Source organism: Chlamydotis macqueenii, chromosome 18, assembly GCF_036417535.1.
Source record: "Chlamydotis macqueenii isolate bChlMac1 chromosome 18, bChlMac1.mat, whole genome shotgun sequence".
Classification (NCBI taxonomy): domain Eukaryota; kingdom Metazoa; phylum Chordata; class Aves; order Otidiformes; family Otididae; genus Chlamydotis; species Chlamydotis macqueenii.
This window is the reverse complement of record NC_141573.1, coordinates 5267772-5285691: the sequence shown is the minus strand read 5'-3', so window position 1 is coordinate 5285691 and position 17920 is coordinate 5267772. Positions and strand designations below refer to the sequence as shown.

The 17920-nt window shown below is 41.8% G+C and overlaps 1 protein-coding gene across 4 annotated transcripts; it reads left to right on the top strand.

The window, feature by feature from the left end:
* The first annotated feature begins 6611 nt into the window (after positions 1-6611).
* PCTP (phosphatidylcholine transfer protein) lies at positions 6612-15967 on the top strand. Of its 4 annotated transcripts, none has more exons than XM_086762263.1 (6): positions 6612-6782; positions 9127-9244; positions 12877-12956; positions 13300-13471; positions 14195-14262; positions 14957-15967. In XM_086762263.1, exons 1-6 carry the CDS (start codon positions 6636-6638, stop codon positions 14978-14980), a joined length of 609 nt encoding a protein of 202 aa, XP_086618389.1. In that variant the 5' UTR covers positions 6612-6635; the 3' UTR covers positions 14981-15967. The 4 variants fall into 4 exon arrangements, with proteins under 4 accessions (XP_086618389.1, XP_086618388.1, XP_086618391.1 ...); XM_086762262.1 differs by having other exon boundaries at positions 14753-15967; XM_086762265.1 differs by lacking the exon at positions 14195-14262.
* Positions 15968-17920: the final 1953 nt, after the last annotated feature.

The following is a 17920-nucleotide window of genomic DNA, read 5'->3' as shown; positions in this document are numbered from 1 at the left end:
AAAAGCTGTGATGAAAAGTGATGGGAATGATATCTCCCTCTAGTGCTGAGAAATTAGTGGGGTCTCCCCTAGAAGAGTGGGTTTGTAGCTCTCAGGCACATAAGGGTGGAATACAATTTGGGCACCACCTCTCCGACCTTTTAAAAAAAAGAATGACTGACTACCTCTGCTTTTTAAGGTCTTGCTGTGTTCTGAGCATGACTCTCCAAGGATATAAGGAAAGAAGTACCAAACATACCCGCAGCAGCACGTTCGGCACCTGTAGAAATTCAGTGCAAACAGCTGAGGAAGCCTCAGGGCCAAGCAACAGCTGTTCTGAGGGGTTACAGGTTCACGATTTTAGACTGCCATGCTTAAATGCTCTGTAGTTCCCCTTTAGGACCTGCCCTAAATGACAAAATCTCCCGGTGGCCTTAACACAGCTGCTTCAGAGGAGGTGCAGCCCCGGCGGCTGGGCCAATAAGCAAGAAGCCCGTGTGATTCTGGAACTCAGGCAGCCTATTGAGAGAACAGAGTTTTACTCCTAAGTTGAGCAATGCTGCTGCTCTGCCTACTAAGACACACTTGCAATACTTCATGGCTTCCTTTGAGTTGCTAACAGTCTCCTGGGCCTTAACAGTACAGCAAACAGTGACTCATTAATCTGGCAAAGTACAACCATTCTGGACTCCCTATTCAATTAGTTTTTCTTGCCTTTTCCCTAACCCTCCACTGAATTTTCCTTTATTTCATCTCTAAGCCCACACACAGACACAACGCCAGTTGATTGCATTTACTGAAACTTTCAGAAAGCACTCTTTCACCGTGTTTAATATGTTGTAAATTGTCCTTATCGTGTCATGCAGTGTATATGTTTTGTGATGGGGAATGGAGTCCTTAACAAAGCCGGTTAAAACAGAGAACCAAATCATTTCAAATAAAACGCTGTAGCTCCCCTCTCATTGAAACAGTTTACAGCACAAAGGAGTTCAGCCCTGTCGGCCCATAGCTAGGCAAACCCCCCAGTCTGTGTGTAATCAGCCTCATGAAATGGATGTGCTTATAACGATAGTGAGAAACCTCTCTGGTGACCAGGAATATGGAAAGGAATTTTCTTTGAACTCCATTAGATCTTACCAGTGGTTTGGTCAAGATCAGTTATCCTGCTGTGCATTTGAACTTTATTATTACCCTACTCTACTTTCACTTAATCTTCCTGCAGTACTGAAGAAGACAGGACATCTGGAACTGAAAACAATTATTCTTATCTCCTACTGCTTTCGTAATTACATGAAGTTCACATCTGAAGAGCTGCATTCCTTACGGGCACATGCACTTTTAATTAACAGAGGGATGCGCCACACCACAGAAGCCAAATCAGTTGCACAAGTCAGTTACAGAACCTCTGAAAGCCAACATGACAGCTTTCTGGCTGAGCTAGGAGGAAGCCTGGTAACAAACACAAGTCAATGTGATTTCACCATAACAGTGCTTTTTTTTTAGAGACTATTGCAGTAGGATCCGGCAGATTCATCTGAGATTTAAGTCAGGGTAGGAATGATCTCTTCCCATGGCTCTGCAGAGGGCTTTTCTTATTTTTCCACCTGCACTGAGTACCCCAAAGAATTTACAGGGCACAAATACATGAAGGGAAATGCAGACAAAAAGCTGAAAAAGTGACTTGTCCAAGCTCACCTAGCAGATGATGTCAAGAGACATTTTGTATCTTGCTTTCCTGCTCTGCCAGTAGATAGGGCATAAAGAGCCCACACGGTTCCCTGTTCAGATGGTCAGTCTAATGAATATGGAGCATTTCAGCCAGTTGCAATTCACTCTCCAGCACTAGAAAGAAAATTATGGGCTTGCAGCTAACCTACACGGGCCATCAGTTGAATTACTTCCTTTAAAACAAGCTTCTCTGTAGGCTCTAGCAGCTTGAGAATATTGGTGAGAAGAGAAAGAAGGCGTTATTGGGAAATCACCACTTGCCAATGCTGTTGATGGACAGATATACAGGTTTATGGCCAGAAGCAGCCTTCAGATTATCTTACTGGACATCCTGCGTAACACAAAGCATTCAATTTTAGATTCAGTCCAAGATCTGTACTACGAAACCAAAATTCTCTGCTCATCTGAAGTACATTTTTTCAGAAAATCATCCAACCAAGAAGGAGAATTTGTCTTGCCAATTCATTCAAATATTACTACCTTCACTGTTAAAAAAAACCCTATTGTGTATTTCTATTTTGTCTGATTTCTTTATGTTAATTTTAAATCTTTTTGCTTTTACCCTGTCTGATGAGTATTTCTTCGTCCTACTCCACTACAATCATTGAGACTAAATTTATACACAAGATCTAAAATACTGCATATAGTTGAAATACCCAGATTTTCTCCTACATAATAGATGACTTCTGTGAAATTAACAGTAAGTCAAGTGTCTGACCTAAAGGGTAGTTAAGAAAGAAAATTAAAAAATATTGCAGTAAGACCAGTTCTCACTATTCCCACAAAAGAGAGTTTTTTCAGAGATATCATCTGCTTTAGCATCACATGCTAAAGGGAATGTTTAGAAATATTTCTACATCCATATAAACAGGTTAGGAAAGTAGAGGGTGTGGTAGTGACAACCATTTGCCAAATCAAGTCAAGATGTAAACAGCCTTACTTATCTTTTGAATGAGTCACTTTAGGTCTTGCAGATAATAGTGCAATTTCTTCTTTCCTACAGCAAATTTTTAAAAAGGTAAAAATTTCCTTTTGCCAGGTAAATAGGTTGCACCTCACAATTTCCAGTTTATTTGCTCTAGACATGCATTACTTTCCAGAAAAGCTGTGGATAAAAGGTGTAAATCAAAAGTAAATATGTCCAAATGAAGGAGACAGGTCCTGACATCAAGAGCCCAGCATATTAAAACTCTTTACCAAAGGTAAAAAATATTTGGTATTAGAAGGCAGGAAATCAGCAGAACTCCAGTTCTGAATCCTCTCCTATTTGGGTGGAGCTCTGCTGAAACTAGCTATTAATACAGATACAGTCATAGTTTGGGGTTAAATTAAACTCTATGAAGAAGGCCATTACAAGTCAGTGTTTAATGGCCACTTAAGACCTCTTCTGATAGCTCAAACAGTGCATGTCTTGTGCTAGTTCTTTGCAAAAGAGATGACTGTCACTCTGGGTGCCCCTTCCTGCCTATATACTTAGGCAGGAATATAAAATATATGAAACATATAAAGATCTCAGTGTGGTAGACAGGCTAGATTTTCTGCATATTCTAAAACTGTTGAAAAAAAATATTTCCCTTTGACTCATACAGGAGAGGAGAATATAGACTGCCTTACACATGCATGTCTGTGGCAGGAGATGCTGTTGTTACTTTTCAGCTTTCTGGATGAAGAATTTGCTTCTCGCAAGCTGCAAAAGTCAGGAATCTATTTGTAAGAAAGGCTTTTACATAATGCAGTCAATAAAACAACAGTAGCTGAAGATTATAATTGGTTTGGCTGTGTATAACAGAAATATGAATGTGCATACTGTATAAATGGTGTGTCAGGACTATTCAGCACTTTTGCAAAGTTTCTGGAATGCACTGAGTAAAATGGAATGACAATAGTATATAAATATCTGCACAGCAGTTGAATCTATCAAAACCTCACAGCTTTAGTTCATCTTCAAGAATTTCTCAAAGTGCACCAGTGCCACATAGAGACAGATGCAGGAAAACACAATCTAGCTGGTAGCACTCTCCCACATACGGATACCCATATCCAAAACAAACACTGAAAATCATCTGGGGCTGGAAACGTCAGCGTAGTATTCACTGCTGTTTTCATTTCTGGCCAGAAATGATTTCCTGATGGAGGAGTTGTCCAATTTACTGGTTTGATTCCAATTGAATGGATTACGCGGCGTTGATTTCAGTAGCAGAAAGGTTAGGTGCTAGGGCAGAATTAATACAGATTATTTCCATTCTAAAAAACAGGTGGGCAATTTAGGTGCATTAATCCCATTGATAGCCCAGATCAGCAAGTTTCCTTGAGGTATCATTTCCTGCTGAAAGCAGCAGCTAAATACCTAAGAAATACTAAGTATGTGGGTCAAGCTGTGGGCACTTTTGAAACTCCCCCTCATTGCCCTAGAATAGTAACCCTCTATTTTCATTCAGTTAGTGTTTAGGTCCCTGATCCATGTGTGGGACTGGATCGTGCTGTATCTAGGCTGCCCTCAGTAGCCGTGCTCCAGCTTGGGTTCATGTTCCCAGAACCAGCTGCCTTGGAGCAGTTGCTGTCCCACCGTCTGTTGGGGCTGTGCTCTAGGAAGTTAGTCCCTGCTGTGTCTGAACTCACCCCAGACTATAGCCACACTATCTTGTAGCGCAGATAGCAAAGCGTGTGGGTTCAAAGTTTACCTTCTATGTTGAGGCTAAAGGCAATACATGGACATACATGTGATAAGTAGTAACAGTTACATAAACATACATGAAAATAGAAAATAAACTGTCCTTTCAGAACAGTTTGTGCTTTCTTAGTAATCACCACTCCTTGATTACCAAGAAAAATAGGTCACATAGTAATGCCTTTTTTGAAAGCTTTGGTCCCCAGAGTAGCCTTGTGAGATAAATCTCTTTTTCCATGGGTGTGCTGAGGGGAGGAGGGAGTGGCCAGGCAGCTGTAGCAACTTACAACTCTGATGCCATGTAGACAACCATATAATGTAAAATATTTACCGTAAAACAATAGGCAATGTTGAGTTATGATAACTTCAGTCTTTTTGCATAAACAAGGCTCCTTAAGAGATCATGTAATCTCACAGGCATGTGGCCTTGCTGCATGTTATATCTCAACCTTTGACTCACAGCTCCTCCTTTTTCATACTGGGTGAGTGTCATCTCTGCACAAACAAGAGCCACAAGCTCTTTCAGTCTCATATGAGTCCTATTTCAGAGCATCAATTGGATTTAAAAGTGAGATAGAAATCTGATGAAATTGCTACAAAACTACCATTTAAAGAAATATTCTGCAAGACAAACAAAATCAGTCTCACATACAGACCATTGTCTCATATTCCATTTTAAAGAGCAGATCCTCAGCTAGGTGAGCAGCATAGCTCCACTGAAATCAGCTTAGCTCGGCCAAGAATTTGCTCATAGGAGTTCAGCTGTAAGAAATGTATTGTGACGATGTTTTGGAGAACCAGCTGGGCTGACTGAATGCACACCATTGTAGTTCACAAAGAACACAAACAAGCCAAAATATTTTGTGTTTTGTATAAATTTTATTAATAAAAAAGTTATAATACACATAAGCGTACTACAAAAATAAAACAAAAGAACTGGAATGTTTGCCTAGCAGTTTCATTGGCGAGGTGAGAGCAGGTAATGTATGACCAGAGACTTTCCAGTGACATTATTTTAGAAAGATGCTACAGTTCAAATTCTGGCATCAGCTTTATATACTGGGGGCAGGATCATGAGAGACCATTCTTGCCTTCTGCCACAACCCTCTCCAAAACTTTTCTGGGCTGTGCAAGGATGACACTCAGCCTATATTTCCAAACCTGAGTCAGCCAGAAATCCTCATGCTCTGCTTGCAAACCAATTGACTGGAACTGGAAGGGACAGCTGACATAAGTGAACTCTGTCAAAGGAGTCAGTCGCTTGGCAGGGAAGCTAGAAAAAGCTACATTGTGCCAGCCTTGCACAGAGGTTACCACCAAGTACATGGGGCTACCGTTGTCAGGCTGGGTCTTTGTCAGTCAGTAGGTTTAATGACATCCCATAGCTCAGAGCTGCTTGCATTTTATTCTGAAGACACAGTATTCGGCGGGAAACTCTCACAGGAGTTAGAAGAATAAAGCTGTAATGAAAACAGGTTTACAACCCCAGGGAGAAAACCTGCCTTAGCCGCTTAATGTTTTGATGCCCTGAACGCTCTGGCTGTCTGTGCCAGCCTCACACGTTAGCATATTGTTTGGGGGGTGTCATAAGTGAGGTGTGTCCCCGCCACTGGATTCCTCCCGCCCGGGAGCTCAGCCCAGTGACAGTTTTCTGTCCAGGTCCACCCTGTCCACCCCAGTCCACCACGGGCCGGAGCCGGCTGCCACCTCCTCTTCGCTGGCCCCCACGCCAGGCTGGCTGCGTGCATGTGCCAAACACACCAGCCAGCTGTACAGCGTTTATGTCTCCTTAATGTATTCTCATATGAACAGTCCCGTAAGGAAAAATGCTTTTTAAAATGTGAAAAAAAATACAGAGAAAAGTACACGCGTCCACAGAGCCTATTCAACTCCCGTGCTTGGGGAACACGCAAAAGGAGAGGCCCAGACCACGGCACCAGCGGGGCCAGGCCCTGCTCTGGCCCTGGACAGAGACACGGGCATTTAAAGGCCGCCTCCCACTGACAAACCGAGACCCTGTTACGAGCCTGGAGAAAGCACGGAGAAAGAGCGCTGGGCAAAAAGTCGCGCCCGCAGACGGGCCGGAGGGTGAACGCCAATGTAAACCCGCACCCTCCACTCCCTACGCCCCGGGGCACCGGCACTGTGAGGGCCCCGTCATGGCGGCGCGGTGGGGGCCGGGCGGGCGGCGGCCATTGGCTGGGCGCAGCGCGGCCGGCAATGCCCCGCGCTCGGCCGCCGCCTCCCGCCGGCACGGAGAATGGACGCGGCGGGGACGCGGGGCTTCTCCGAGGAGCAGTTTCGGGCCGCCTGCTGGGAGCTGGACCAGCCGGCGCCGGCTGCGGGGGGGCCCTGGCAGCTCCTGGTGGAGAGCATGGGCGTGAGGATCTACCGGCTGTACGACGAGGTGGGCGGGAGGGAGCGGGGAGCGAGGTCCCCCGCGCCGGGGGGCGGCCGTGCCCTGGGCCCTCCTCGCCCGGGGCTGAGCCGGGGCGGGGAGCCGGGAGAGCGCGGCCGTAGGGCCTCGGGGTAGGCGGGGGGCGGCTGTCTGCCGGCGGCGGGGGAGCGCCCGCCGGCACCTCCCTGTCCGGAGCCGCCGGTTCCCCGCACCGGTCGCGCTGAGGTCCGCTGCCCGTCCGGGCGCTACCGGCCTCGGCTCAGTTTCTCCAGGCTCCCGGAAAGCAGCTTTCGGGGTAATGCTATTAACCGCTGCTGGAGAAAGCCGCTCTGCTGCGGTAAACACCGCTCTCACAAACTGCGGTTCGCCTCTGTACACTGTGAAGCTCCTAAAGCTCGTTAACAGCTGGTGGCCGGAAAAATTCCTGGTGGAAGGTGCTCCCGGCGACAGGAGCTGTCGTGGTCCAGTTCTGCGTGTCCCCCTCGTCTGCCGAGCCCCCTCCCAGGGGTCTGCGTGGCCAGGGGAGCCCCGTCCCAGCGTACCGGCCCCCGAGCACCTCCTGCGTTAGAGCATCCTCTGATCTGCACACTCCCGCTTCCCTTCCACCTGCCTCCCTCCAAAACTCCCTTCAAACTGGTTTGTCACCTTTCTCCCCGTGAAATCAGTAGGTAGTTTAGAAAGGGCTGGAATGAAATTGCTCCCTTTTGAGGGGGACTTCTCTTAAGAAGCTCAAAAACTTAGGTTTCCAGAATTGACTTGTAACTGATTAATGTAGCAAGTGTTTATTAAGTCCTAAATCACAGTGATTTGTGATTTAACAATGACTTTTGAATCCGTATAAATATCCTATTTCATTAGCTCTGTGATCATAGTTACCTCTCAACTCCTTATCAAGCTGAACTTCATGCTGTGCTTTGCATGAAAATTTTGTATTCTGGAAAATCATGCATGGTCATGTTAGGAAAGAAAAATAGCAAATAAAGCAAATGCATAGGACTGTGTGAAAGGCAAGACGGGGTAGGGAAAGTGTTTTGTTCTTTTTTTTTTTTTTTTTAATTAAAAAAAAAAGTCACTTCATACACCTCAGAGGTGGTTTGTTGTTCTCTTGCCTTACATGACACTAAGCAAGACAGTCCACATAGCATTCTGACTAGTGACCTGGAATGAAACAGTCTTTCAGCTAAAACAACAATTTTTGAAGTGTCAATGTAGGGCTTTGGCATACGCTGTTGGATCTTAGCTCAATTTCAGGTGTGATATTTTCAAAATTAGCTTTTCTTGTAAAATAAAAATAATTAAAAAAATTTAATTAAAAAATAAAAATGTTGATGCCTTTTACAAAGATGATGTGAGTGCAGGGGGCTGCACAGGGGCTGAACAGCTCAGGTTGAAGTTAGGGACTGATGCTGTAGTGAAGCCACAGTGAAGATGAGTAGCTTAAGCTTCTTGGTCTCACTGTTGTCTGCTGGTATATCAAATCTTAATCTTCGAGGGTGGATTTGTGAAGGGAAAGGGAAGAAGAAAAATGAACCATTCACTAACGAAATGTTGTATAATCCTTCCCTCCCTTTCCTTGGGAATGCTTGAATTTGACTCCTACACTGTATATTCAAAATACTCTCATTGTTTTAATTTTGTCCTGAACTGGTGCTAACAATAGTACAAACATTGCTCTATAGGCACAGATGGAGTTTCCATATGTTGAGAGAAACATTAAAAGCATTAACATAGGAGATATCCTGCACCCCACCCCTTCAGTGCAGACAGCTTTCAGAAAGAAAATAGCTGGTAAATAATCAACGCAGATAAATCAGTGCATTTTACGTAAGCATGAACATTGTAAAGCATACTGCTATCGCAGCCTGAGGTATAAGCATACGTAACTTGCTGGAAAGCTTATTCCAGATTGTGCAGTACTGGTAACCTCCTGGAAATGGCTGAGATTCTTAGGCATGTTATACAGGGAGACCTTGCCACAGCAATTTAATGCCTCTGGTAAGCTTCAGTGTGGGCAGGATTTAGTCCATACTGACCACTGGAGATGAAAAGGGGCTTGTGTGTGTAAAGAAACACGGTCCCTTTGGAACTGCTTAGGGAGTAAAAGGGATACTGGTGTAAGGGAAGGAACAACCATTGTGCTGGGCAGCCTGTCTGGATTTAAACTTTCATGTATAGATCAAAAAGTTGAGAGGTTAGAGACTGAATCTTGCATTGTTTTTTGAACACTTGCTTTTCACAGCTCTTGAGCAAATTTGTAGTATGTGCCCCACCTAACTTCCTTCAGCTGTTCTCCCTGCTGCAGAGTACTTCCCTTTCCTGTGTGACTTTTCCTCTCCCTCTTCTGTTTTCACAGCAATCAGGACTTTATGAATATAAAATCTTTGGTGGTCTTGCTGACTGTCCCCCAAAACTGTGTGTGGATGTCTACATGGATTTAAATTTCAGAAAACAATGGGATCAGTATGTTAAAGGTAAGCTCATCTAGGCAGTTTAAAAGCAAGCTTTATGTCCACATTGATTTTTCCCACTAAAACTTTCTTCAAAAGTATTTTGAAGTTGCTGCATCCCAAGACTTCAGACCAGACTTAAATATCTTTTGGGATAAGGTTGCACTCCGCAAATATACCAGTAAACACTGATATGCAACAGCTAACATCTAATTCCCCTATAGCTTCCTTCTGGAATGAATTCTTTCCATGTTGGTTAAAGCATATAATTGGCATCACTTGTTATGCTGGAGCACCTTGCAGGTTCTAGCTTTTGTATTTCCTAGGTAAAATTTTAGTAGATGTTCTGGGAAGAAATGGAGATGTTTTCTTCTGTGTATCTTTGCATATTGCAGCAAAGCCCAGAAGAGTGCAGTGGCTTACACCAGTTTGACATGTGATGAATGTCTTTTCCTGAAAGCACTGGTTGATCTTGGCACCTTTTACAGTCAGAAATGGGTCTGTTGAGAGAATAGTTGGTGACTTCGGGCTTTTACAGAGAAAGGGATAACCAATTTAGTTGTGTTTATTTAATGCTGTCTTTGAAAAAGGGACTTGAACCTGGATATCGATATGATGTTAAGCATCTTACTCCAGCAGTGATAAGGGAAGGATTCAGCTGATGTAGACAGTAATCCTTTTATTTTAAACATGGGGAGCCCTTCCCTTTTAAGTCTGTCCTTAAAATCAGTTCAGGCCAATAAAATTGAAACACAGTTGAGGTGTTTTGCTGAACAAAGAACAGTGTTTAAAAACTAAATAATTGTTGTTAAATGTTGTGCTTGGTAAGTCTAGAACAGCTCTATGGTAATCGATTACTGGTAATGCCTTTGGCTCTGTTGATAGACAACCACATATTTGACTTGTGTCAGTACATAGTCAAGCTTAAGAAGCTGTGAGTTCATTAGTAAGTGTTATTTGTCAAAATGGGCAATAGCTTTCTTGTAGTAAAGGTCACTTTGCCATTAATGAAACAAAATGTGCTGCAGTGGGACTCAACGTTATCATATTGGATGTAAAAATAGAATGTTATCTTAAGTTACTGCAGTAGTCTTTGATTTAAGTGCATTTAGGAGAACTGAATCCTTCTTAAACAAACACTTTTTGGTAATGCCTTCTTAAAGAAAAGAAAGGAAGCAGTTGGGGGAAGCTACACCCTTAAACTAAAAACTAGATAATGTTGCAGTGCTGGCGTTTATATCCTTGCTGACCATGATATGTTCATTTGTGAATTCATACTTGGGCTGGTACAAGTCCAGCATTTCACAGAAGTTAACTCTTGAAGGGCATAAATATAATGTTAACGCTTTCCTTTGAGCTTAAAAATTGACAGAAGCCCACTCATTCTTTTGAACTGTACATCGGGTGAAATAGTGCTAGCCAACATTTTTAATACAAACAGTATAAACTTAGTTTTTCTCTTTCACATTTAGGGAGGAAAAAACAGAAGACTTCCATTCAGAGCCTTCTTGCTCTTTGTTTTACTCTTTGTATTCCTTGTTGCTCTTACAGCTGTGCAGTAATGGCAGTCCAAAGAAGAGTTGCTGAACTGCTGGCTGGCATTGACATAAAAACGTGACCAGAGTAGAAGTAGCTGCTTTTTTAGTTGAAAAGGTAACTGCTCCTGCATTAAGCATAAGAGGAGCTAATCTCTGTCCTCTAGTTCTGTTCAGCAAAACTCTTTATGAAGGCCTGACTGGAGGCAGATATGGACAGGATTCCTGTGAGTACTTCAGAGGGTCGTGCTCTGATCTGTTCCTGGCAAGGGCTTGCCTGAGGCCTCAGAAATTTTAGTATGTCTGCTGCCGTGGCTGCATTGCTCTTAGTGCCCTGGCTATTTCCAAAGCAGGCTCCTGGATATCTACAAGATGTGGACATCCTGAGGCCTGGGTTATGCTGCAGCTGCCAATTCAGCAGCGAATCTGTGCCTAAACTGTAGAGTAGTTGAGGTGGCATGCTTCTGTGGCATGATACAAAATGGTTGGGCCTGAGCAATATTGACACTTGCTACTGCTGATTGCAACACCATCCTGTTTGAGATCATATTTCCCAACAATTTAATGGCAATAATTGACTGCTAAAGCAGCAAATGCAGCTGTGCCTATTATGAATAAAATGGACTTGTAGTAATGCTGAGTGAAATCTGATTGTTGGTTAAAGCGCACTGTGTTATGCTTTCATCGGAAGCTATCCCCTAGTACTGGCACACTAAAGTGAATACACCTGGGACATGACTTACCTATTGTGTGCTTTTTCTGTGTTTGCAAAGATACAAAAGTAGATGAGTTAGTAGCTAACAATTGCATCGAGATCTTTAAAATAGTGTCTTAATCCCTTTGGAAAAGGAAAGCTCTGCAGTTAGCAATGAAAGACAAGCTAATAAACCAATGCTCCAGTGACCTCTGGTGGATAGCGTAATGCCGGAGCTTATTACAACACTGGGAGCGTTCTGCATCCAACCTGGAGAAGACAGGAAGCTGTTTTTATGGGTGACAGCTGACTTGCATGGCATCCTAACAGAAGCTTAGTTTGGAACATGTTATATAGGGGAAGAATCTCCCATCTGTGGCACTCTTCTTGCCTGAAAGTGACGTGGCAGACTGCATTAACTCTGACAAATATATAGCACCTCAGGCAGAAGTCTGCTTTAGAGGAGGAAAAGACCACTCTGACTGTTAATGTGAAAAGGGATCACACCCTTTTTAACTGCACCCATGTAATGACCAGTCCCGGAGCGGACAGGAACTTGCCCTGGCTCAGCCTCATGGGTTGTCAGGCCCATGACCCTGACAATGGCAGTTATTACCTTAAGGGAAGAAGCTGTAGTTTTTCAAACTGAGTTATGTAGTTTGATTTGAACTAGTTTTTCTCTTTTATGCCACACTACTATCTCAGTCACTGCCATGTTTTAGGGACTATTCTTAGATATTTTTTTTTCCCTATTCAGCTGCCTTCTGATTGAGTTTCCAGGCAGAGAGAAGGTGGTGTAATGACGGCTCATAAACTGCTCAAGCTTCTTGTTCACTCTTGCCTGGATATACTGCTGTGAAATTCCTAATAGCTTTCTCAGACTTCATTAATCCCTCATGTAAGACATCTTCAGGTATTAGAAAGCAGCACTTATCCTAGTTCCATGCTAACTTGGAATCATTTACAAGGATAATGCTTGTGAAAAAAGTGTACTGTACTTGTGGGTCAGAATTATACAGAATATGCATAGGCAAGCAAAAAGCTTTGAGATGGAAATGCTTTGGATGAGCTAACTATCTGAAAAGGGATTTGACTCTGTCTCCTCAACTTGGAAATTTTCTGCCTTTGTGTTTGGGGTTTTTTTAGTTTGGTGGGGTTTTTTTTTTGTTTTTAATCAATGAATTCAATAGCAGTAGAAAAACAGGCCACCTGGTTTTGTGTATTTGGTTTCTGAACAACCCTGCAACAGAACTTTTTGAAAAGTCTTTTGTCTTCTACTGCTACAACTTTACATACATATCAATTTTGACATAAGGGTTGCATGTAAAATGTATTCATGTCAGAAATGTGAGTAGTTCTTGATGCCATGTATGATTCTGTTACAGTAGAAATAAAAATACCTAATAATCTTTCTTTTTCAATTGTAGAACTGTATGAGAAAACTTACGATGGTGAAAAAGTAATTTACTGGGAAGTGAAATACCCTTTTCCTCTCTCCAACAGAGATGTATCCTTTCAAACGTTTTGTTCCTCTTGCAGTTTCTCACCTGGTCATCAAGGGATCCCAACAATGTACTGATTCTACTGCTCCGCTGCACTTGATCTAAGATCTTGCAGTCCTCATGTAACATGTATGGCATGTGATATGTATAGCATGAAGAAGAGTGTGGGTGCCTCTTCCCCCACACAACTAAAGCTCACATAGCTGAATTATTACTCTGCAGGATTGAATCCTGTAGAAGCATAAGAAATAACTTGAAGGAGCTGGTATTGGTAATCGAATTCACTTGTCAATTCATCATGTGTCAAACTGACAGTATTTTGACATGCCTCCTCAACTTGGAATACAGTATGTCTATATTCGTGAGTGTCGAGAGATGGATGTTGATGGGCGAAAGATCTGGGTTGTGTTAGCTCAAAGCGTGTCTGTTCCTCAGTGCCCTGAAAAGCCTGGCATTATCAGAGTTAAAAGCTATAAACAAAGTCTGGCAATTGAAAGTGATGGCAAGACTGGATCGAAAGGTAAGAGGTCAAGAAAGTGTGATCACAAGTCGTGTAGCCAGAGAGTGTATGTATTGGCAAAATGCACAAAGAGGAAAACTGGAAGTTTTAAGCTAAAAACAGCTACGATAAAGTGGATGTACTGAGCACTAGGAATACGTAAAAATTAATTAAGTTCTGGAAATGTCCAGTGTAGTGTGCTACTGTTATGGATCTTTTATTGAACAGTTGGGCTGAGTAGTTAAGAACAGACTACTGACAACTTCATTGTGAACCCCCCCATCCCACCCCCATACCCCCATCCCACACCAGCAATCTTTTCCTGCCAGCCAGTTTAGTTGGGTAGAGTCTGATGCTAGCTGCAATCTGGTTAACTCAGCAATGATTTAAGTATCATGTTTGTCAGATTTATACATTAAAGGGTTTGCCTAGAGATTGACTCCTGTCTGAGATTAGTCCTTTAAAGACAACCTTATTTTGTAAGGCAGGCTGCCTAAAATGAGTTGCAATAGTCTAAATTTAGTATGATAGCACTCCCAGCTTCGTAGAGGTTAACTGGGAATGGCTATACTTATCTCACATTCCACTTGAGTACAAGTTGACTTTTTTTGTGGAGAATTTAGAGCAGAACTGTTGTACTTGGTGCTTCAGTCATGCACACCGACAGCTTCTGTCACCTGGTGTTAGAGCTAATACTCAGACTATGGCTGGATAACTTTCTGGTAACTTCTCTCTCATCTCTAGTCTATATGTACTATTTTGATAATCCTGGTGGCATGATTCCATCATGGCTGGTCAATTGGGCTGCCAAGGTAAGTAAAGGTTGACAGCACCATTGTCTTTGTCTAATCTGTTTCAAACAATGTATTCACTGCGCCTGTACCTGTCTTCTGCATGTTGGGTAGAATTACTTTTTTTCTGAAATGGATGTAGTGACCTTTTTAGCTCGTATGCAGTCTCATTTTTAGCCTCTTGCTATTGTCTGCTCTCATGGCAGTTGTCTTATTTTTTCTTTTTCCTATCAAATTCCTTTGGTTAGTCAACCAGACAGGTAAATTTGTGCAACAAAACAAACAAATCCATGTTCCAGAGCATATATGAGTAGCCTTAACACAAGTAAACTTGAATAATGCAGTCTGTTAATGAAGTATTCAAGGAATGGTCTACTGCTTTTTACAAGATTTTAGAATTGTCCTGTATTTCTTTGAATGCCCTGATGTATACAGTGGGAGTTCTCATCTTGCTTATAGTTTTTCTTGATTACATTATACAAGAATGACTTTTCCACTTTTCTCTTTACAGAGTGGTGTGCCTACTTTCTTGAAGGATATGCAAAAAGCTTGCTGTAATTATTCTAAGAGCACATAGGTCAAATTTGATCTGAATTGTTTAATTCCTAGAGCTCTGCACTTACAGGAATGGCTGTTATATATGACACTGGATAAAATCTACCTCTGCTATTTGAAATAATTTTATTTAGTTGGTTTATGCCTTGGATTTTATTAGTTCTTTGTTCCCATCTCCAACTGAAGAGCTAGCCACTGACCAGGTAACACCAACATCAGCTGCATCCTTTTGAAAGTACTTAAGTTTAGCCTTGTCCCCTGTGCTTTGCTTATGCTGATTGCCATGTGCCAGCTAGAGGAGTTGTGTTTATTGAACTATTACATCCTCGGACAAGAGACAACAATCTTACTAGGAAAAAAAGTCTGAACTTGGACTGAAAATTCTCTGCATCCGTATGTCTGGATCTGCCTTTGTGGCCTTTGCAGGCTGGCTTCCTGCTGAAGTGAATAATGGAACTTAAATTGCTTAGGAGGAAACGCTTGCTCCCCAAGTTTGCCATTCCTAAACTGTCTGCCTCCTATAAACCTAAAAAATGCTAAGGGCACATGGGTAAATTACTACAGGTCTGCAGTAGGAACTGGAACCCCGTGTTACTAAGCTTCCTTGTGATGGTTTTAAGTCCAGATACAAAAGGAATTGTGCCTAAAGCCTTGGATTCACATCTCAATACCCCTGTATGAAAAGTAAAAACCATTAGCTGTGTCCAGCTAGAAAAAAAAGCAGTTGGCGTCTGTGTCTGGGTTAAGGGGAATAAATTATATCTTCAGAGTCAGTAGCCTTATTTATAAAGCAGCTTGGATACCAGCTGGAAATTGGGAGTAATTTTAAACTGGATGCCTCCAGCTGAATGTAAGTAAACTTGATCTGAAACTTGGGCTTGCTTGCAGTTTTAAATTTTGTGCTGATGTAAAGAATGACAGTGTAATTTTGGATGGTAATCCACTAAAAGCAGAACTGAGCAGAAAATTAAATTTGTGGAGGATGGAGTGCATAAAAGGTGAGACGGCCTCAGTCTCAGGGATTTAAAATATTCTGCATTGTTACTAAATCTGTTACTGAACAGATCTTGTAATGGAGTAACTTTATCTTGTTAAAAAAGAAATGATTGAAGTGATTGCCTTTATACTTTGTGTAAATATTTGTTTCCAATAAATAATTTTATCCATGCAATGCTGTTGTTCTGTCTCATGTTTAAGAGGGCTGTGCTGGGGAGGTCACAAATGACAGGCTGATGTCATGGGCTGGTTTAGTTTTTTAAAGGTTTTTGAAAGAATAACTTGGATTCATGAGAACTAAGTAGGATTCTGTGTGTTCTGAAGAGCTTGCTGCCAGCATTTTTCCAGTGTCTTTGACTTGGAGACCATTACTGAATTGAATATTATTACAGTGCTAGACAATTTTCAACCCTTTTTAAATTTAGCTGTCACTTTTTTTTTCCTTTTCCCAGCATATAAAGAACAGACATTGACAGAGAATCATTCTTATGCATAATTCTCTAACTTTTGAAAATTTTTGTACACATGCACTTACTGGAACTGGAGCCGAACTTTAATTATGTGTACTGAAAATGAATTATCTCCATCATACCAAGAATAGAATGGTATTTTACCCAAGTATATAAATTCTCAAATTTCTTTTTTTTTGACAGTGTTTAAAGAAATTCCCTTGAGAATGCACAAAGAATTTTAGCAGTGTGCTAAGTATGTAGGAATTTCAATGTCATAAGCAATCACAAGAATACCAGAGTTGCTTTTGAACAACTGGATGTGGATATGTGTCCTGAAGCAAAGCAGTGAAGGCAGGACTAGGTAGATTGTTCAAAAAGAAGATAGAAAAGCAAACCAAACTATTCTAGACTTGATACAACAGATCTTAAAAAGGGGACTAACTGAGGATGAATCTTCTTGGAACAATGATGTAAACTGATTTCCAGTTCCTTGTGAACAAGTGACCTCTGTACCACAGTAGTACAAAACCTATCTGTAATTGTAAACTTACCTTAAAGCTTGAGAGCTTCAAGGTTTACAAGTGAGCTGAGTACGTGCACAGAGATCAATCCTGTACAAGTGAGGTAATTCTTTTTCATCCCTTTGTTCTAACCAATCTGTAATTTTGTTTAGTCTTTAATGAAAGCAGGAGAAAGAGCGAAAGCATTTTATGCTAATAAATTCACGATTGCACCTTTGTCATTACAGTTACTTGTCATCAAGACGCAGCATGCATTTGTTGGCAGTGGGCTGAAACAGCAAGGCTGAGCATTCAAGAGGCTGAATGGCTCCATTGTCAATCTGCTGAAACCCTGATTTCCTACAGACCTCACACTGAGAGTATGGAATACGTGGCCTGTGCTCAGGTATCCTTGTTAAAACCATGTCACAGGCAGTGAAATGTACTGTACACAACTTTCCAAATTAAAACACATTTGATTAAACAGTAGCTACTGAAAACACCTTTTGCTCTATTTGCAGGCAACTAACCGATGTGGGATGAATGCAACATCAGATACTCTGTTAAATTCAGGTCCCCATGGGCTTTCGTAGTGACATAAACATACAGTGACACTTCAGTTCATGTAGGTATGTTACTACACCTATCTTCTATTACTAGGGAAGAAAAAGCTGTTTCAGCTTTGTGTGATGTGCCTTCTTGTCTAAACAGGAGATTATGACAAGAAAGAGTTGGTATTTTTCAGTCTTTGGATGTAAAGACATTTGTAAAGCATTTTAGAGCTTTATTCATGACTGATTAAATATTGATCTTGTATAAATTATACATGCATCAGGTAAACTTTTCCAGATAGATTCCAGAAATTTATCTCCTGCAAAAGTTGTTAGTCATTGTACATTATGAGTTCTGGTGCACAGGAATAAAAATAATGAAACCCCCTTCCCACGCTATTCGTTAATGTAGCACCTCAAAGTTAGCTTCCTGTTTCCACCAGCTCTCCTAAAAATGGAGCTCAAAGTTTGTTCTTTTAGAGTGATCTGTTGTAAACATAGGGTGCTTTGAATAAAAGGAATTAAGCATTTCTGTTAGATGATGACTGAGCCTCTCATCTTCTATATCCCACCTCCATTAACGGATCAGTAGCTGTCACGCTCTACAGATGAATAAGGACTAATG

Excerpts from the sequence above, each read along its gene's own strand:
- PCTP (XM_086762262.1), top strand. The coding sequence starts at position 6,636 with ATGGACGCGGCGGGGACGCGGGGCTTCTCCGAGGAGCAGTTTCGGGCC. Across the intron at positions 12,957-13,299 it reads TTCCTCTCTCCAACAGAGAT|TATGTCTATATTCGTGAGTG; the intron begins GTATCCTTTCAA and ends CTTGGAATACAG. Across the intron at positions 14,263-14,752 it reads TGGTCAATTGGGCTGCCAAG|AGTGGTGTGCCTACTTTCTT; the intron begins GTAAGTAAAGGT and ends TTCTCTTTACAG.